The sequence below is a fragment of the Polyodon spathula genome, chromosome 24 (assembly GCF_017654505.1).
Source record: "Polyodon spathula isolate WHYD16114869_AA chromosome 24, ASM1765450v1, whole genome shotgun sequence".
Taxonomy (NCBI): domain Eukaryota; kingdom Metazoa; phylum Chordata; class Actinopteri; order Acipenseriformes; family Polyodontidae; genus Polyodon; species Polyodon spathula.
In genome coordinates, this window is record NC_054557.1 from 9,089,164 (window position 1) to 9,111,281 (window position 22,118).

The window sequence follows — 22,118 nt, forward strand, 5'->3', positions numbered from 1 at the left end:
CCTAAATATAATGGGGTTTATTGACATTTGCAATGAACACTACATCACCCAAATCTGCTAATATTTCTATTTATGACACCCATATAATAAGCCTGTGAATTGTAGAACCAAACCTGCCCCAGAGGGAAAGTCCTTACTTTACAAGTAGAACTGTACCGATGATAGGAGTTATGAATTACGGTGCCGTTTTTGGTTCAACAAATGGTTTTCAATCTGAAATATTTAGATTTAAGTTGATATACCAAATATTGACGGAATGATTGATAGGGAATGTGAGTTTACTTTTAATTGATTCAAATATAGTTGAACTTAAATTGGAGTTCACACGCGCTGCTGTTTAGGCAACTGTCAGAACCGAAAAGGCAATGCAGAATTCATTAAACAAGTAATGTTTCCACTAACAAACCAAGAAAATACATCAATGATAGTAGAGGAAGAACTGTTGAAATCAATGTTGATTTCACCTACCGTGGTCCTATCACTTGCTGCAAGTGTGCACACAATCTGTAGAAAACAGTTTTGCTCTGGGTAGACTTAACCCAGATCATTGTGGTAAACTCTTGGAGTTAAGCTGTATGAGGGGTCATCCGGTGTTACAGCACCTGCTCAGAAAGTGAATTGTGTCAACTTGAATATTGCTCAAGCTGTAATTTTAAATTTGGGGAATAGTATGGATATCTTATTACAACTATGTGGCAATATTTTATACAGACTAAACATCAAACAATGAAAACTGAATGATTTTAACGAACATTTATGGCAATCTGAAAAACGGTACCTACAGTTGTTGCTGGGACTTGCCAGAAAACCGCAGCATATTCTGGCCATGGGAAAAATCACTCATTAGTACGGTAATAATAAGCAACTCCATCGAAGAGAGTGCACTAGCAACTAGTTAGTAGTGTAAATACAACACTAACCGTAAAGACTGCAACGTGTGTTACTATTTTGGTATTGTTTTTATTACAGTACAATAAACATAAAAAATATGGCCTATTCCCAGAACCTAGAAATTCAATTATATTAACCGACATACTTTTAAAACCCGTTGTCAAGATCAGGGTTTGATATCGAGGGAAAATATCACCATGTCGAAATAAACAAAAAAACCTGCAAAAAAAAATATTTCATTTCTAAACCAACGATACCACAAGCTTTCTCCTTTGAAATCCACTGTAGATGAACCGGCAGCTTTAAGAAAACAGCAAATTACGACATAGTGGATGTGGCTTCGGAGAGAGAGAGAGAGAGATAGAGAGAGAGAGAGAGAGAGAGAGAGACCTACTTGATGAATTTTATTGTGTTGATATCTGTGCTCCTTGCTACTCCACCTGATTACATGCTGTAGAATGGAGTTTCAATAAAGACAGCTTTTCAATGTAAGTGATGTTTATGATGGTATTTATTCAGTGTATGCCAGCCAGATAACATCTACCAGCTGAACTAAAACCCATGTAGTGGTTTAACTTGCTTGAGTACAACATCTGCAGTTTTTTTTTTTTTTTTCTGTGAAACTAAAATGTGTTGTTTGTAACGATGCGGAGAGGAATGCCGCACGTTATTACTTTTGTAAGTACCGTGGAGTTTGCATTTGAAAATTAATATTTACAGATCCATGCATTTTGGAATATATTCTGTTTGTAACCAGATTTTATCGGTCGTCGCCGAACGGGTTTAGTTTTGTTATAAACCAAAACGAGCTGGTTCTGTGCATGAGGCCAGTTTCTGAAAATAGTATGTCTGATTCACTATTAAGAAGAACGTTTTTGACCTACCAGTACTGGACTTATCCAGATGTTGCATGTTCATGGAATGGCCCAGCGGTGACATGGAAGAAGGCCAGGGGACTGACTGGTAATTAACAGGCCAGGAGTACAATCACAATTAATAACAGTTTGCTTTCCACTTGATTGGTGAGTTGCCTACCACTGCATGTTGCCTCCCCGCGTCCTGTCAAAGAGCTAACATATTGAAGCAATTTTATTTTCAGATGAACTGGAAACAACAGCATAATTAAAACGCATTGGAAGGGTGAGACAACTGGCATGACATCATCCCAAAGAGATATTAATCACTCAGGTAAGGTAATCCAAAAGCACTGCATGGTCATGACAATATATTTGCTTTGTAGTTAACAAAATAATTCCACAAATCTTAGGGGTAATGGCGAGTGTTAGTCATGGTATGCCAGTCCATCATTCTGTATTATACTTACCTTTTAGCTATATCTTGAGAACTGCTCAGGTAGATGCTAATGATTGATATTGACATACATATTCTTTACCACAAATTGTTAAGGTTCACAGTATTTAGGTCATGGTGACCAGCGTAAACAGAATTTGTGGTTTGTCTGTGCTGATAAAGAATATGTTTTGGGACCCATGGCGTGGACAAGCAGTTATTGAACATACCGGCCATGTAAATCAGATCACAGGTGTTCAGGGTCCTTTTTAAAATGTATTGTGTGTCTTTCACAGGGATACAGTATGTATGCTACTGTACTGTACTTACAAGCACAGAGGAGTCTGTTGAAGAAGTGCCACTGTTTAAAGCCACACTCCCTGGGGTTTTACATATCGCACTGTTAGATGTTTGATTTTCTTAGTACACAAAGGGATATATGTTTATGATCTTGTAGCATCAGCCAGTGTTTATACACTATCAATAGAATAGAACCCTGTCTGGTTCAGTTTCCTCCGTTAGTTCTTAGATTTGTGGAGCAATTTGGCAGTGGTAATGTGTCACTAAGCAACTAAGCGGAATCCTCATGGGAACCTGTTTGTTTACTCATTAACTGCAGGATAGAGGGAAGCCGAGTGTGGAAGCTAAAAGTCGTAAAAGCCTGGAGGGATGTGTGGTAGACAGCAAGGCTAGTGTTTTTTGGTTTAAGTTGCAGTAGTATGTTTTTTTTTTTGCTGGAGAAAGTTAAGATTATCCTGTCAGTACAGTCACATCTTACTTGAACTTTGCTGATAAGAGTATACCGGTGTAACCCATCCCCATTAAAATGATGATGTTCATAAGTTACAAACCGTATATCATATTGGAAATGGTGATCAATAATCTCCAAACCTGCTTAAACGTCATGTTAAATGGCTCGTTGTCCAACAGAAATCTTTGTTGCTGTTTGATTGGATAAAGGGAAAAGTGGTTGGCTTTCCAGCTAGATGAGGCCACAGATCTTTCCAGTGTCGCCAGTTTACATGAGCTGTGAGTTTGAAAGTGAGCGGTTTGAAGATGTTTTGTTTTATCGCCCTTTACCATCTCGAACTCGAGATATATTCAGGAAACTTGACACTTTCTTGAAAGAAAATGATATGGACTGGGGTAAGTGCATAGAGATTTTCATGGACGGTGTGCACTCAATGACAGGGAGTGTTGTAGGATTGGTTGTAAGTGTTTGTAAAGGAGCCCCTACTGTACTGGGAGCATTGCAGTATTCACTGGGAAGCACTGGCAGCTAAACAAATGCCAGCCAACATGAAAAGTGTCTTGGACGCTGCTGTGAAAATGCTTAACTTTATCAAAGCTCAACCACTGAACTAACTCACGAATATCCAGCTCTAATGAAATGGGCAGTGAGCATGTAAGTTTACTTCTTCATACTGAAGTGTGGTGGCTGTCAAGAGGCAAAGTGCTTGTCCATATTTTTTGACCGTATTTTTTGACGCAGACCAATTTTCCAACCACAATTTGAGGAAAAAATAAAACATCAAATAAAGATGCATTTACAAAGCTACAACCTCAATTACGCATAAAAGAGCTGTTTAATACAAAGGATAATGTTTTGCAATGAAATGCTACAAATTCTGTTAGGCTGTGGAAGGACAGCTGAGTGGCGACGTACCCAGACCAGGAAGATGATATATACACACACACACACACACACACACACACACACACACACACACACACACACACACACACACAGGTACTGTGAGTCGAAAGCGCTGGTGCGCTTATTTCCCTCCACCCAAAACAAGTACCGTGCTGGTCTGTCCAGCACGAGTAGCAGTTGTTTTATGTTCTTTCTATTGTTTTACCCTCTTTGCCTTACGTTCCGCCTCTGAACATCCCTATCCATTCAGCCAAAGCTGCAGGTTTTTCTACATGTCACCGTCTCCAGATAAGCACTAAATTAATCCATCTGGAGACGGCCACATTCTGCATCAGTTTTTGATAGCAGCATGGTAACAGACAATCTGTTAATAATTAATTTGCTGCCAACCACACATTCGCACGAGATGTCTGGCAGATTCGAACTGCTACCATCGTCTCTGCCAGACCACATCTAAACTAAACAGTAATACATTAAATGACGTGTGCTACCTAACCCCAACCAATACATACAATAATAACAACAATAAACCACCATTCTTTTACATTTATCAGCAGGGCTTTGCCCTGCCCCCTGTTTAAAACAGGGATCTGCTCTGCCACATAGGCATATTGGTAAAACATGCCTGTAACAACAGCAAATCTGTCCTAGTCATCATCCTCTGAGCTGGAGGAGTCCTCTTTGTTACTTGACATCTCCCAGACAATGACTCCCGTTTCTTTGAAAATGGCTGCCTGCATGTCTTAAGATTGCATAGCTGGGGATGCATACGACAAACTGCATGTAATTTTCTCCACTGAAGAAAGTCCCTGAACTCATTAGTTCTGCTGCTTAGAGATATTTATTTACTATGCAGGGAACTGATTCTCCAGCCAGACCATAATGGTGATGGCAGACGTTGCAGGTGCTTTCATTATGTTTGCTGATAAAAAATACCAGGGTTTGAGCAATCCCCTCCAGGGTCATTTAAAAAAAAAAAGAAGCAATTCTTTCATGTCACCCCCCCCCCCCACTGCCCCCCACATTTTTCAGTGGAATAAGTTAGCCAAACAAACCCCCCAAAAAACACAACAACCACCGCAGAATGAATCTTAGTGGAAACAATTGTTTTGGTCAGATACGGTATGAGATTTGTATCAACACCTTTGTTTCAGTTGTAGTTCATTTCACAGTATGAAATCAGTACTTACTTTACAGACACTATTAACCCAGATTACAATATGGGAAAAATAATTAGGCCAATTTTTTTTTTTCCCCCGTTTCAATTGGATACAGTGTTTGGAATTGGATTTCAAGTGTTCTTGAATTCTCTTTAGGGTTAAACCTGGGGAAAGGGGAAGGTTATATTTGTGTCTGTTTAGCCTTTGTTTATTATGGCTTGACATATCCTGCCAGAACATTTATGTTTCTGACATGCATTGGTGCTCACGTCTATGAGGTGAATTGAAGGTTGCGGTGAAGTTATTTAGGGCGCCTAGGGACATGCTGTTAAATGTATCGTGACCTTTGTTAAACATTCCCTAAAGGCAGTGAAAAAAAAAACAAAAAACAAAAAACAAGAAAAATGTTTCAGTCTCATTTGGGACTTTTCAGATCAATTTATAAGTGTGTAAATATGTTCAGCTTCAAAAAAATATGTGGACTTTGTTATCCATTCTTGCCTGTCCTGTTTACAGCTGTTTCCTATGTTCTGAATTCCATTCTGTATTGTGTATTATTGAGCTCTCATGCTACACAAGAACATTCTGCTGTGGTTCATAACCTTTGTAGACAATGGACAGTATTTAAATGATCTAAAATGATCACTGGATTTAGATTCAATACCTTTAAACTCGCAGGTTGGTGGATTGAATAGCTGATGTGTTTTTGTGATCAAATAATACTGGCAAACTAGTAGTGATTGCCTTTCTTTAAGTCTTGCATGGCTGGATAATACACCAGTGCTAGTGGAGGACTGAGCGCTGCTGAGGTCATGTTGGGTGAAAATATGTGGTACACCTTAGTCTGTGCATGCTTCTCATAGCCTTATACAAATAAAACATTGCAGCTGATAAGATCTGTACAGATATAAAAAACTGAGAACGTTGTTTTGAAGTAAAAAATTCAGTTCCAGCGAGACTGAAACTATAATGTAAATCTGTTTACCTAAAGGCACAATCCCTGTGTGTAAAATGTGTTTAGAAATATAAAGTATGCATTTCACGTCACAGCATTAATTGGTTCACTGTTTGCTGACTTCTGCAGTCTGCCCTGAAGAAATCCCCACTGGTGTACTTCATCCACCAAGCCCCCTCGGTTTTAATTAAACTGGCTGGGAAGCTCATGGATGTCATATATACTAGACTCCAGGTAATATGTTTTTTTGCTTTACTCAGGTAATTTTAAAACATTTAGGTGATACATCAGGGTTGCTGATTTGCAGGAAAAAAAAAAAAAAAAAAAAAAAACACATCACAGTGGAGTTAGGGCAGGGCCACATCAGTCAATAAGTATTTCCTATATTTGTTGCTTTGTTGTAAACTTAAATCTTACATCTGTTTGAGGGAAGGCATGTTAATAATACAATAGCTTACAATGAGAGATGTGAGATACTTTTGACTTGTAGAATCGACGCCTAAGACAGATGACAACAAATTTGGAATAATGTGCCCTCATCTTGCAGGACTTTGTAACTTTGATAACAGTGTTGCTTGGATTCGAATTATTTTCTTTTAGTCTTCGAAGGTTGGAACCTTTCAACGTTCTTTTTTTGTTATGTATGCAGGGTCCCTTTGTGCACTGTTTTTTTTTCTCCAAAAAGACTGAAGCTGCTTTCTGCAACATTATATTGAAGCACAGGTATATGTTGACAATTAGATTATTTACTAGATTTTGCACATGTTGAGCTTCTGTGTACAATATAATATTTATTTGTGTAGTTTATATTTGTGTTTGAGACATTCTGCAAGCATTTACTGTTGTTTTTTTAATTAAATTAATAAAATATTTTAAAAATGCTTAGCACTTCAGAACAATATTTATTCAATAAGTAAGTGTATCAATAATGATAAAACAGTTTTGTGTAATTTTGTGCTGTAAATTATAAGTTAACTGCGTTTATGTTCATGGGTTGCATTTGCACACCTTTCGGTCTTCCATGTGAACCCTATTATTGCCACATGTCTAAAAGTGTATAGTTTAAAACATCTGAGCAGGACAAGTCTGTATAATTTGTCTTGGGGTTGGGTTAGGAGTCAAAAGCAATTGTCTCAACACCAACTCGTTTACAAATGACCCTGTGGAAAAAGGGGATATCAAATATTTTTTGTCTTTTCATTTTTTATATGTGTATAACATAATTTTCATTTTGAGGAATTTAAGTGTTGAATGCCAATATTTTGCAAGAAGGACAATCCTCTTCCTCTAATTACAAGTGAAGGAGTTTGAGGAGAAAGATGATTACCAGTAGATGGTCCCTGCTCATTTCCACGAGCAAAATTCTCATGGTCTTTCCATTGCCAATGTCAGTTTAATACAACTGAATACTCTACCATATCATATCCTCTGAATTTCGCCTTAGTTATTCAGATACTGGTAAATATAGAGTATGTATGCTGTGTTTGTAGCTAACGTTTAGGGATATATGGTGGAACTTGTCTGATGTCATATTTTTCTCTTATTCAAATGGAGTTGACTTTCTTTACATTTCTGTGCATTTGTGGTCTGTGAAGACCACATGAAACATGGATTAACAGGAAATGAATTTAGAGCACTGGCCCACGATGCTTCAGGTGAAAAACCACCCACATTGTGTTCGGGAACTGTCTTTAGGGACTAAAAAAATCAACAGCCTGCAAATGCATACTCACATTTGCATTGTTGCAAACGTTGGTTTGAATCCATTAGATGAAACGTTTGTCTGCTTGACTTGCTTTTAATCTACGGCTCTGTGTTGTTAAGCATTTTAAGAAAAAGCAATTAATCTAACTTTTATGGCAATGTTTCTTTGCGTTCTCTGTTGCACTCAGTGCTTTTTAACACTATCTTTTTGCATTTAGGCTATTGTGGGGTGTGTGCTTTAAGCGTCTCATGTTTGAACATTAAGTGTTTATTAATACTGTACACAGTGGGGCCCTATCCTGGACATCTAGTCCACACATCTATTACCTCTGGCTGTCCTCACTTGGCACTTTTTGACATAACCCGATCCTCCATGTATATATTAAATTCCTTATGACCGCTTTGAATTACAGACTGCTCTGCTGTTTATCTGCAGGCCAACCTTCGGGTCTAATCAGAGGAAACCTGATGCTATGACGCTTTGTGATAAGAATACCTTCATTGGTAAGTAAAACATTCTAACTTACCTCTTTACATAAAGCGATGTGGTAAGTGCTACTTGCATCTTCACTTCATTGTATCAAAAGGGAGAAAAATATATATTTTTCAGTTGGTCAAAATGGACCAGAAATCTTGCATTACAGAGTTGATCTGTTCCCTTTGTTTTCTTGAGTTACACAGACATGACAGCCAATTTTCAGTTCAGCTTGATACAACAGCTGACAGATGCTGTTGATAGCACTAATGCAACAATAAATGCACTAAATATACATGTTAAAAAGGCACACTTATCCGTAGACTGAGATAGGTACTTGATAAGACACACTTGCACAGTTTCTATAAAATGTTCTACATACTGCAGCAGGCTAATACCGTGTGCTTTGCTGGTGGTTTGGTTTTAGCACATTATTAAGAAGGTTGCTTCTGCCCGTCTTTGTCATTCAGTAGACCTGTCTCTTTTTAGTTTACAAGGTGCTTGCAGGGGAAGATAAGATGGATTGAATGTTTACTGCTGCAAAGATCATTGTTCCAGGGAGCTGACTGGCAGAGGTGTGCACAACCCTTCCAAGCACACAGAGTGACACTGTAATGGTAAAGCACTAGTGCTCCCAGTCTCAACACACATGGGTCATAACAATACCAGCTCTGGGTCGTTGGAACAGCATTTTATATATTTTTTATTTCTTAGTGAAACCTTTAAGCCAGCACACAGTACTGGGAATGGGGCTGAAGGTGCAACCATCAGGTATTTCTGTCTTTCTTTCTTATTGCTGCGGTGTCTTGCAAGGCTATAATTGTGTTGATAATTTGTGTGAATCTGTGATATTTAAAAGCATACTTGCTGCACATTCTGTATTGTTTTTATGGAATGATGATTTTATTAATGTGTATGATGCAAATTTAATATGATAAGATATTTGTGTCATTCTCCATTCTTTCATTATACATGAGACAAATGTTTCAATTAGTTCTGTTTTGGTTACTTTGTATAGAATTATAAGTAAAAAGCTATGAGACGCTAGCTTAACATTATTCATTTTAAGAATATTATTTAAAGTAATTCCACATACTTGAATACCTAACATTTTCTTAAATTCACGGTGTAGATACTGTATATTTATAGATTAGTTATTTTAACTTCCGAATGTGAGTGTCTTTTTTGTGTGTGTGTATATATATATAGTAACACGGCAGGGAGGGGGTTAATATCCTCCCTGCCAAAAACATGTGAGAATGCACGTTTTTCATTAATTATTTCATTGTTTTGATTGTTAATTATCCCCTGCACCGGGGGCTTAGCATTCCTGATATTTTGTAATATTAAACAAATAATAATAATAATTGTTTCATTTTTGGCATTTCCAAGACAATATTTGCCATTCAAGAACATGAAATATTGAACTGGAATTATTGAAGGCTTCTTTTGTAAATAAAATACAGTGTAGTGTTCATGGAACCTTTCGACATTGTTGTTGACTTTTTGTACAACAGTCTAGAATGGATTTATAAATACTAAACTGTAATATTTGTAAAATAATGTTATGAATTAAAACATTTCCAGTAGGGGCCCAATATTTTGTAGCGTAACTGGCATGGATTTCATAAACTGCACCAGCATATCTGAACACTATACAGTAATGCATGATAAGCTTATTTCCGAAATGGCGCCTGATAGCACTCTAGTGTCCTGTGGCTAAGGCTATGTGTCTCCCATTTCTATGTTCCGTGTGCTATTATGTCATTTATTATTTAGAAACGATTTACCCAACTGTGACATCTCAATTCCAGCCAGCTCTTGTTCCTGCCCAGTTTAACAGATGCGTGAGATTAAGGCACACAAGCCCAAGGTCACACACTGGACCTTATTCTAATGATCTAACAGAGGCAGGTCCTAGACTGATGGAGTCTGTTACAGCAACTTAGGAGCAAAGGCAAAACATATCTGACTTTATCTTTATTGTCACTATTGCTTATAAACGCTAAGTAAAGAGGATTGAAGTAGCCTGACCAAAGCAGCAGACCGTGTTTACATTAGCAAGCTAATTTGTGTGACTTTTGCAGTGCTGGAAGGAGATAAACTGATTTAAACAGAGTAGTAGACCAATATGTGCAGCTATAGTCCTGGTATTGTTACAACAACCTTCCAGATGGGCTGTAACCACAGGTGGAGATGTACCGTTACTGCTCATGTGTCTCAAATGTTAGACTTTTGTAGTCTAACACGAACGACTCATCTAAACGGTAGGTCACGTTTCAAGCAGTTACCCTCATTGGTTCGTGAAAAGAAATGTAATTTTACTGGTACTGTATCTCTAACTTAAATGAAATATCTCATAATAACCAAGAGCCAGTACAATAACAGAGAAGGTGAATGGTAGCTATGCGCCTGAAATAGTACAATTCCCCTTTTATTAAAAAACAAGTACAAAAAATAAATGTTTGGACTATTATATTAATGCCGTAAAGCACGTTTTACTACTTTTTGTACTTTTACCCTTCGATTATCTTGTAGTATGCATTTAAAATGACTGTCCATTAAGTTTTCTTAATACAGTTATGATTTCTGATCCAATTACCCCTGTGTAAAGCCTACAAGGTGTCTTAAATCCCAGTAGAATCTGTTCATTAGTTTGGAAGTGCACTGTATTTTATTAGACTCGTGGCCATCATTTGCATTGTGCCAAATAATGGTAGGTAATGAATTAGGCTTTCACAACACAACAGTATACAGATCAGGGATGTAACAAATAAATCAAAGTGGTGTGACAGAGGACAAACTCAAACGTAAGACTGTTTGATCTCCAAGGTCCACAGGTTTAGGGACTGGCTGTTCAGGAAGTGCTTGTTGTGACAGATTGATTTTCCTTCTGATACTGCATTACAAATGAACTAATACAAGCGTTACATTTTGTTGAATGTTTGCCTGTTATATGAATGTTTGACTGTTATTTGATTTGCTGTGGAACGACAACCATGGGTCTGTTTTGCTTGATCTTTAATACCTTTTCAAGTAAAGGGTTTTCAGCATGCTTTCAATGCATGGCTCATTTGTTTAGAGTCACCAAATCCCTATAGTTACAAGAGCAAAAGTTTGACTTAAGACATAAAAAAAAAACAAAAAAAAAACTGCTGTATCTGCTGTATAGCTTTCCCCAGACATATGATTAGCTGAAACTGAGAGGTTGTTTTCAAACCTGAGCTCAGGTGTTCGTTTGTTGATTTGCAAAATCAGTATTGCACACACCGAAAGAATAAAAATGCAGTTAAAATTAACAGACTTTTTTCAATTGTTATTGCTGTCATAACATTAGAGCAAGCAAAACAACCAATTTAAAGACCCTGCAACCTGTTTGTATTCATTAGAAACAACTGCAATAAATATTAGGTTTAATGTTATAAAACAAACACAAAAGCCATTCCAGCTGCAAACCACACATGCCGGGGGACTGTATACTCTGAACAGATCGCTGTTTAATTCTAATTCTGCTGATGTGTTTCCTAAGGGTTTGTATATTGACAATCACTGAAAATATTAAAGGTATGTGTGTTTTTGCACTCTAGAGATTGATGAGATTACCTGTGTTGACCTGAATCCTTTAGTCCAGAACAGCCCTGTCTTTTTAATAATGTCTGCTTCACCTAAAGCCTTCAGGTTAATCACAAGTGCTCTCAGGTTTTCAGTCTTGCAAGTAAGTGCTTTAAATACTAGGCAGTGAGCTCAAATTTCTTGTGCCAAGGTATCATAGCAAAACCTGTTAACTCTTCTGAAGCAGCTCTGTGGGCCTGTGAGGAGCGTATACATTTTTGTTAACCCAGAATTGTCAAAGCCAGTATCTCATAAACCATTTCAGACGCCAACATATTATTTTCGGTGTTATGGATAATGCCTTGGGGGAAATGATATGGTACCCCACTTAGTCCTGTGATTTTCTCAGTAAAGTTATGTTAGGGGCATGCTTTCAAACATACATGAGCACGGTACTGTAAATGCACAGTATAGTTGCAAGATGAAAGGGCACTCCAATGCCATCCCCCCTCCACTGTCCCCCATAGAGCAGTCATCTCCTGGAGGACAGCTACTGTACATACTGTATGCTGTAGTTGATTTAGTAATAGTACTTCTGCTTTGACCAAAAAAGGAATAGTTCTCTTCTCATACCACAGTGTGTGGGAGCTGTTTCCCGAATGGCCATATGGTTTTTGGAGAAGTATTCCTCTAGAAGGCCCTACAGTTATTATTTGGAGTCAGAAAGTGAACATGAATAAAAGTCCTTGCACTACCTTTTACACTTTTCAATCCACGATCATCTGATAGTGTTGGGCCATTTACTGCCTGTTCTAGCTGCATTGGTGCTATGATTATAGAACAATATCGTGCACAGTTCACAGACAATTTCATTTCTTACCTGTCATGCACTTCCATTTTTTATCCATCTCAAAGGTGCAGTTTTGAGAGAAACATGTGATAGAGACCGTTTATATTAATTTCAAACCGTGATATCTGTTGTTACACTTGGTTAAAGAAATTTCCTGGTTTGTTCAGCAATTCTATTGACTTTTTCTAGGTCGCATCAGTATTGTCTTTGGGGTCAATTTAATAAGTTCAGTGCTCTCTGCCATACTTGTCTAAAGTGTTGTAATTTAGAAAGATCGAACCACACTTCATTGGAAACTCATATTTGATTTTGGGGAGCAATATTGTTTCATGAGAAAACAATTGCTCTGAAGGTTCTTATTACACATTTAGACCCCTGGAGAGGAAACAGACAGATACTGCTTATGTCAGTTCAAGAACTCCATCTCCCAGCAGAAGTTGGAACTTCCTGTTATTGTGTCTCTTAAATTATATGACTTTGTGGTTCTTCTATGATTCCAAGTAACCAAAAATCCGACCGGCTAAAGGTCTAGTCGTAAAACTTGCATGAGAATACTGTTGATAATGTAATTAGATTTAATCAAGACAGCTTGTGATTTAAAAAGTATAAAACAGGATAACAAAAGGGTTCCATAATTGTCAGATGGTAAGGTGCATGTCATTTTCTCATCTAGAAGTATTTTGCAGCCCTTGATGTCTTTTTTAGCTGCACTCTGTTCAGTTATCCAAATTACACTATTGTTTGCCTCAGATTAACAAGGTTGAAATTGTTGAGAATGAGAAGCTGGTGGAACAGATTTGCTACAAGTCTGGGTAAATGAATGTTGGTGTCTTCAGCTTTGAAGGCACAGAATTCTTAGCATTCCAGCAGCTCTAAGAGTTTAATAAGCACCAAAAAAAAAAAAAAAAAAACTATTTCATTTGACCATGCTGTGGTACAGTCCCATTTCAGGTAGCAAAAAGAAACAAAAACAATGCGATGAGACGCAAAGTTGTAGAAAGCAAGGTACTGGAATGTAGTAATTAAATAAAGGTATACTTCTTTTTACATTGCAGCAGCCAACAGACTCTTTCTGAAATCAAAGTCAAAACTTATTTTTTTTTTTTGTCGGTGGCTTCGTGCAAGTCAGTGTGCAATGAATTGCTTAGCCTTGGGGTGAATACCTGCACTGACTAATCCAACTGAAAGAAGAGCCGATTCAGAAGTGAGAATAGACACACCTCCACAATTACCCAAGCAGCTGTATAAGCTACCGGTGCTGTTTTTCTTTCAGTGCGCATAGGGATTGCAGCAGCAGCAGTGTATGTTTTCATCTTAGGGGATGTCTCTTGGGAAGCTATATTCATGACGAGATCATCTTGGCTGCTGGTCTCCTTGTTGTTGAACGAGTTTAAACCTTGTTTATACAAGCATGACTGTGCCAAAGGAAATGGCTGAGAAATGTCTACAGATGTTACTGCCATGGAGGGGAGGGTGGACTCTACGCAACAAGGACCCAAGACAAGGTAGATCCTCCGATCACAGCAGAGTACAGAGGGAGGGCTGCTCAGAGATCTTGACTATTTTTTATTCTAAAATGGCACCGATTGTTTTCAAGAGTTGTAACTAAATAGCCACAAGTTTAGCTTTTAGCTAACTGAAGCTTAGACATCTTGGCACTTGGCAGCTGTTTGAGGAGGCGAGGCTAAAATATCAAATCATATTGTAGTTCTCTGTACTGTTTAGATGCAGGTTTCATGTTTCTGTTTCAATTAACCTATTCGATTTGGATTTTCATGTTACAGTGTTCTGAATCACTGTATTTAAAGATAATATAGTACTATAATTTGAGTTCTTTTTTTATTTACATTATTAGACATTTGAAACCAGTTTTTGTGAATTTGTTCGAGAAGTTGCCCTGCCAAAAATTTGAAAAAAAAAACATATATGCATTATAAAATAGATACATAGATAGGAAGCATAGGGGCAGGTGTACTGAGATGGGCCAGTCGCAGTGCAAACATACCGCAGTTTGCATTTTCGTTACGACAGTTCGCAAAATACACATTTTGTCATATGTACTAAAAAAAAATATGTTATTGAAGACAGCCGCAATATAATAATTTCAATATTATTTGCTTCTACTTAGCAAGATCTCTGGTGAGAGTTGTGCGACATTTTTTCAGATAAAATAGCTGAAGTTGAGTTGTGGTTTGCTGCAGCAGAGGGTGCCTAAGGATGAAGGATAACATCTATACATGCAAGAGTGAAAGAATCAAAATAACATTGTTTTTGTTAAACGTAAACGTCATCTGTACAATGCATTCTGTTCCGTCTTCATTTTACCTATTTTAATACTGTTCTACAATTCTATATATTGTGCTTAAATAACACAAATGTGTTTTGGGTAGGCTACACATTATATTATGTAAAAATATAAATCTGTATAGTAGGCCTATACAGTACAGGAGTAAAATCAAATGAATACCTAACACACTTTTTTTATACTTTCGCCTACTGGTAACACAAAATAAATCATGCTGCTGCATTGTACACATTGGTGTAAAATGTGAATAAAATATTATTTTAAATTGAAAATAAAGGTTTTTAACAAGTACAATGCATCGAAAAAGTTATAGCCCAAATAAAAAGCTGTATTCTGAGAGTTACATTTCTTAGATCAAGCTCCACATCTGCAAAGAAACGCAGCGTAATTTGAAACCGACATTTTTGAAAAGACGTTCTGCTGTTGGATTTGAATGAGTGCAAGATACTGTAGATTCCAAAATGAGATCTGTTAAAAAAAATTTAAAAAAACAGATTCACTCAACAGCATTGAATCTGAAAAAAGCTTTTCAGCTATATGTCTCATAACAATTGTATATTTACAAATATGGAGGGGAACACCTACACTATGTAACACACACTTTTGAGTAAACAGTGTCTGTATTCAATTACTTGTTCCCAAAAAACATTTCTTTGTTAAACAAACTACAGGCTCTGTCAGGTACAGTATCCTTCCAGAACAATATAAACAACTTGTTTCATTGAATCGGTGCTATCTTAGCAGTGCATGCTGGTTATCTCTACCATTAACAATGTTATGGTAGGTGTTACACTTTTTTTGTCTTTAGTTTAGAGGGAAGGATTTTTTTGCCATTACCTATGAAGGGAATACACATGATAATACAAAGCAGAACTCTGTACTTCTTCAGCTAAGCTGATCTTGCACCTTTGTTTAACTAAATTTCCTCTGTCGCTTTACCTTTATACAACATTATTCTTACTGGGGTATTACTTGCCTGTACTGAACAGTAGTATCCACCTCAAATAGGCTGGCATCTTAGTATATTACTATAACATTGTCTGTGTTAACAATTAAGAAAAGGACATACAAAAAAGTATATTCTGAAGAACACATTTTTTTCAACAATGCTATTGCAGGTGTAGAAAAAAAAAAAAAAAAAAAATATATATATATATATATATATATTTTTTTTTCACACCTGCATTTAACATATATATATATATATATATAATATATATATATATATATATATATATATATATATATATATATATAGATAGATAGATAGATAGATAGATAGATAGATATATAGATAGATAGACAGTGTATAGGTGTACCTTTGTTCTTAGAATATGTAAAAAATGAATATTATGGTTTTTTAAATGTAAAGAATGTACCCTGTACCCTGCGTCTGTTACATGGATGGATTTATATTAATTAATGGCAATGCAAGCATGCTGTTTTCTGACTAACCCACTTCCTTCCTCACTTTCATGTATTTTCAGAGGAGGAGCGGCATGTTAAAGCCAATGACCGGGACTACAATGGAAAGTTTCTGTATGCAGTAAGTGGGAATTTATCCTTTTCATCACCATTATATCATTATATGTATTAAAAAAGCAATGCTTCTGCTTCCTAGTGTGAGACAGTGCTAAAGGCATCTTGAAATGATAGCTGCAGTAAGCTTGTGGCTGTGAACTTTGCTGCGCCTAAACTTAAAAAAAAAAGTTTCAGAGGCAAGATAAAAATTGGAAAGAATGACTAACACGTGGCTAAGGTAGTAATACATGTTTTTAACCCATAAAAATAAGTGGTGGCCACTCAGCTGCTAGTTTCGCAGGGGCAGGGCCAACTCGTCTTGTTAGTCCATATGAAATCATCTCACTGGGGTGGAATCTGTTGAGTCACGGCATCTGGGGATTGAATAGATGTCAGTGTGACAAGCGGCTGTACAGAGAAAACAAAGCACACCCATTCACTTTCTAAGACACAGGATAAAAATACAACCAGCTGCCAACCTCTAAAAACCTAAAACTCTGTTATAACTTTTATCCTAATTAAGATGACATGCTTTTTCAACCCATGTGTTATTAAAAGGTCACATAAGCATTATGCATAAGGAAAAATGTTTTAATTTTAATTTCAATTTGTAACGCAAAATGCATCAATATAATTTTACAATTTTACTGTAAGTGGAAGATTCTGAAGCAGTTACGTGGCTTGGTACTAGTTGCAATGCACAGCCGCACATGGCATTTTTCACACCAGACTGTGGTTTGCCTGCTGGTCTTTCACGTGTGGTGTATCCCTGGAGATGCGTACAATTCAACTTGATGTAAACTAAATAAATAAGCATATTTTTTTATTGGCTTTAATATGACGCTGTCTACTGATTGCTTAAAAATAGAATCTGAAATGTACTCTGCTGTCCCCACATGGACCGGAAGCAGCCGTGACATTTGTCAATCAGGCCTGATGAGTAGATAACTGAGAAGCAGATGCTAGAGATGTTGCATGGATGCTGAATGGAATGTATCTTGTGGGATCTAATGCCCAGTTTGTGTTCAACAAAAGACACATGACAGAGAGTGTACTAAGGAGGGTGAATCCTGTGGTGCACAATATCAGTTTAAGGGTTAAGCTGGAATGCTTTCCAAACCCTGTGTGATTCTAAAGATGTGACTTTTCATACCCTGTATTGATTTCATATGACGGGAACCTATTACATGTTGTAGCCATTCCTTTTGTGCAAGTGCAATACATGAGGGCTAAGACGAAGTTCATTCATTGGCGTTACTGTACAACAGCTTGGTAAATTGTGGCAGTCCCGCATACAAGCTAATGTACTGATCTTGGGTACCCCATACATTAGTGTGTGTTGTTTTTGCACAATTTTACTGTACATGCTGTTTGGCTGGGACTTTTTACTTGGATGTCTTTAGGAGGCATTTTATCACAACTTGTCAGAGGAGTATCAGCTATCCATGTGCGTATTTATGGATTAGAACTGAGCTTCAGAAATCATTCATGTGTCTTTTACTTCCCATCTGCACGACCACAGCCATTAGCATTTTGCATGTGTCGATTCTTAGCCTTATTTGATCCTACCACAACTGTTTTTAATTACAGCAGCTGTATGGAGAAACAAAAGTACCAAGTCCTATGCAGTATGATTTTATTACACTACACAATGAAGTGCGTTGGAGTTCCTAGAGTTTCTGAAAGGTTCCTAGATCATTTTGGGGATGGCTTTCCTCCATGGAGGTCTACAGTATCTGGAGTGTTCTAACTGCAGTTTAAAGTCTGCAGTGACTAGACGGGTCCTCACCCTTTTAAAACAGATTAAACTGTACTCAGACAGGTGTACACTGCACAATCTTGCAAGTCATGCTGCATAAACAGTGTAACGCATTACACAGGCATCTTTGACACGGGCGATTTAGTGTAAATCAACAACTAATGGCGAGTAACACATTAGCACACGTCGTGAATCCTTTTTGTATGGTGACTATGATTGCAATATACTGCAGCTAATTGATCATGTATTATAACTATTGCAACCTAAAAAATCGAAATGAGTAGATGTGCTGTAAATAATCAACAGTTACAAATGATCTAGTCTATATAGAATTCGTGGGTATTTTTCTTTTCTTTTGGCTTTATAAGAGGCCTGTGAAGTCACCTTGAAAGACTACTTGGCTTCCCCATCTGGTACATGCATGATTTAATAACACCGTGGCAGCCTTGTGATGTCACTGAAGTGGTCATTGAGTCTGCTTTTCATCAACAAATGGAAAGTTGGGGATTAATGTTCTGTTCCCAGTTTTATTATATCAAAACAGGAAGTAATTGGAAACAGCTTTCAATTCTCAGCACTATTCTTGTATCTGTGTATTCATTAGAAAATGATCCAATAACTTTTAGAAGATGTTATTAAAAGTTATTATTCATTGTGAGTGGATGATCTTTTGCTCACACAAGTAACATGAAAAGCATTCACCTTGAATAATTGTTTTGTTATAATGATTTCAAAATACGCTTGCCAAACTGGATTCAGTATTCAATATCGAAACTGTTTGTTCTTCTGTGTTATTTGTAAAAATGACCTTCAAATACCCATAGTGGAAAATACAAAATCCAGTAAGAATATTGATCACACAGTAATTCTGTATTCTCTATACCCATCACAGAAATATTGCAACATGTTGAGGCAGAATTATTTCATACGTTGTTGCCCAATGAATATTTGCAGTAGGCACACAGATGCTTAACACTGCACCCAACTTAAAAGCTTTGCAAGGAATTTAAGGAACAATTGTTTTTTAAATTAAATCAATTTGTACTAATTATGTCCACCACTTTAGGAACAGCAGGAGTTTGTGGCCCAATGATTAACTGGGTTAGCCAAACTAGGCCTTTGCAGGCCAGATATGTCCTGAGAAGGGTACTTTCTGTGGCCTGGGGAAGATTAATTATGTGGTTTTATTCATTTTAGTTTGGATCTCTTTTTTTTGTTTTTCTGTTTTCATTTTCTTTTTTACTATGGTGCCTTTTTGTCTACCACCGTCACAATAAATGTACTTCCTGTGTTGAGGTATTAGGAGCCCAGCCTAAGCCCCACAATCCAGTTCTGCTGCACAGGAAGTGATTTTACAGTAGTGTGATTATTTGACTTATTGGAGTTAAAGTGAATGGGAAGGTATGCTGGTGTGCCAAGTTGTACTGCTGTATTTATTTAACAAATCATTTATTGCCGGTTTAGCTTATAACTTTTTGGACTAGGTGATAGGGAGACTAGCCACAGCTTGCATACTCTTCTTCACATTTAGCTGACTTTCCACCAGTTAGTAAGTTACTGACATAGGTCACTAAAGCAGCATATTGAGATATCAGATGTCTGTGATACTAATTATAGTAGATTTAGTACACACTATTTGCTTAAGCCAGCATGTTTACATTGACCTTGCAAAATCCTGTTTGGAACCATATTTTCATGAATCTGTAACATTCAGACGGACTTGAAATCAGATGAGATTATACCACCTAGTGCTGAACTGAAGCAATATTGGCAAAACAAAGTTTCTATTTCTATTTCTATTTTCGATTTCAAAGGACAACAAAAATATCTAATACATCTAAATAATTCCTTTTGTGATATTCTAAACTTTATTTGGAAATATCTACATGTATAATGTATAAACATGCCAGGTAAATTATATTAGTTACTGTATATTAATAATCCATTAACAGTATTTTTTTATACCCTGTGTTAAGAACAAAAAAAAAAAAGTATGTTAGTGTAATAGTGAAATAGTGAAAAGTTTATTATATGGACATATACAAGTAAAATGCAGATAGAATGTAATAGAAAACACATATTTATAAACACATATTTAAGTATTTTGTGATTTTACAAAAAAAAAAAAAATAATAAATTGTATGGGTGAAAATGTCGTAGTTTGTTCCTGCAAGGGTCTGGAAGAAGAAAATCAAATGTTGTGACTCTGAAATACTGTCTCAAGTACGTTTTTAAAGACAATGTGGTAAAAACATTTGTAAAATGCTTAGCTGTGAGGTGACAGTTATGACAAAAGAGCTGAAAAGGGATAAACACCTAAACTTGATACATAGCAACAGGTAAAAATATGGTTTTGAAAACCAATTTGTTAAGCAAGTGTGTTAGAGTGCATTTTCAACTTGCCATTAGTAGAATAGCAATGCCCAGTTGTCCTATGGAGTGACTCTGTCATATCCAGTGTTTGTAGATTGAAGGTTTCAACTCTAGTTGTTGTTCTTATTCTCCTTGGAGGAATCTGGGTCTCATCTTGAGCTTTGCCTCCGATCTCTGTTTTCCCACATGAATTGTCGTCCTGGCAACATAATCTCTTTCTGTCTCTATTCTGTAGTCACCTGCTAATAATTTTGTCGTTGAGAGCATTTTATTTTTAAATGTCTATTGCTCTACTATATAGAGTGCAGTTTGATAGCATTCATTAATACTTAATTGATACTATAATACAGATGGTCTTTTTTATTAGTTGTTGAAGGAAAAAATGTGGAAGCATTTCATCCTTCATTATAAATCAGATACCATAATATGTGCCAAAGTAGAATTGATTCCAGAGAAATTGATGGCACAGGATTAGTCTTCCTAATAAAGCACATTTTCTTAATAACTTGGGTGAATTGGAAGGCAACATCAATGTAGATAGATAATGAATAACAGAACAGCTTTCCTGTATTTCAGGCAGCAAATCAGGTGTGTTATCCTTGAACAGGTGAATCGGAGAATGTGAAAGTTCAAGATTGTTGTTCCCTAATTAAAGAAACTAACTTTCTGAAGAAACCTTTAGTGACAACAAGTCAAGGCTTTCTGTAGTTCTAGGGGCGAGGCTCAGCTCGCTACACTAATCCTATTGGTTCCTCAACCTATATAGTCCAGGCTCCCCTTCCAATTCTTGTTCTGCAAGTCTTGCTCCACCACTTCCCCACCTCTTGCTCCACCACTTCCCCACCGCCTCTTTTGCAACTGTATTTCCCTTCTGGGGTTGGTGGTCCTCCATCATCCAGCCTTGGGGACCTCTGACTGATGTTGGCAGTCCACCTCAAACGAGGGCAGCTCCTATCGGTCCAGAAGACAAGATCCTGGGCCAAACAGTCAATCATGCCACACTACTCTTTACATCTTACAATGCTGAGCTTCGATCTTTGAACAAATGATATAACTGCTAGGTAGTGCTGTGTGAATGAATAAAGGGCATTACAGTTGTTTATCTTGAGAAAAGCAAAACTTTTGAATCTCTTTATATATTTGTTTTGCCCAAAAGCATCTTTTACTACTGTAGTTAATTTGTAACAATTTACGTCGTGGTAGCAAGACGGTTTTTAATTTGCAAATACTGTAAACAAAAACAGTGTTCAATTAAATCTAGCTGTTTGATAGAACGATTGACATCATAACTTTAGAGAGTCAGCACAAACAGAGTCATACTTTCAGTGTATGGAAAAATTGACAGACTCAGAACACAACATCATTCATTAATAGAACCATATTATAGATAAGATCCAGTTAGTCCTTTCCATTATAAAGTAGTATGAATTCAAAAACCTTTTATTTTTTCATATGACTCTTGCATAAAGGTTGTTGTTTATTGTGTGTAAACCACAAACATTATTACACTGTATATTATATTACTTATCACTATTAAATAAGCAGTGGTTTTAGCTTAGCACAGTGTAATTGATACATTAAGTATATTTCTTATCCTGTCTGCTTCACTGTTTACTCAGGTCGAGC

At 36.8% G+C, this 22,118-nt stretch overlaps 1 protein-coding gene across 3 annotated transcripts in view; it reads left to right on the forward strand.

Moving 5' to 3' along the window:
* The first annotated feature begins 1,290 nt into the window (after window positions 1-1,290).
* LOC121299363 (probable phospholipid-transporting ATPase IM) overlaps window positions 1,291-22,118 on the forward strand; it is a 46,950-nt gene continuing 26,122 nt past the window's right edge. Inside the window, exons 1-4 of one of the 3 annotated variants that reach the window (XM_041227083.1) lie at window positions 1,291-1,379; window positions 1,991-2,079; window positions 8,094-8,161; window positions 16,327-16,385. In XM_041227083.1, the coding sequence (XP_041083017.1) occupies window positions 8,131-8,161; window positions 16,327-16,385 (90 nt within the window). In that variant the 5' untranslated portion in view covers window positions 1,291-1,379; window positions 1,991-2,079; window positions 8,094-8,130. Of the gene's footprint in view, window positions 1,380-1,990; window positions 2,080-8,093; window positions 8,162-13,822; window positions 14,040-16,326; window positions 16,386-22,118 lie in introns of those variants that run through there. The other 2 variants (XM_041227082.1, XM_041227084.1) reach the window with 2 other exon arrangements.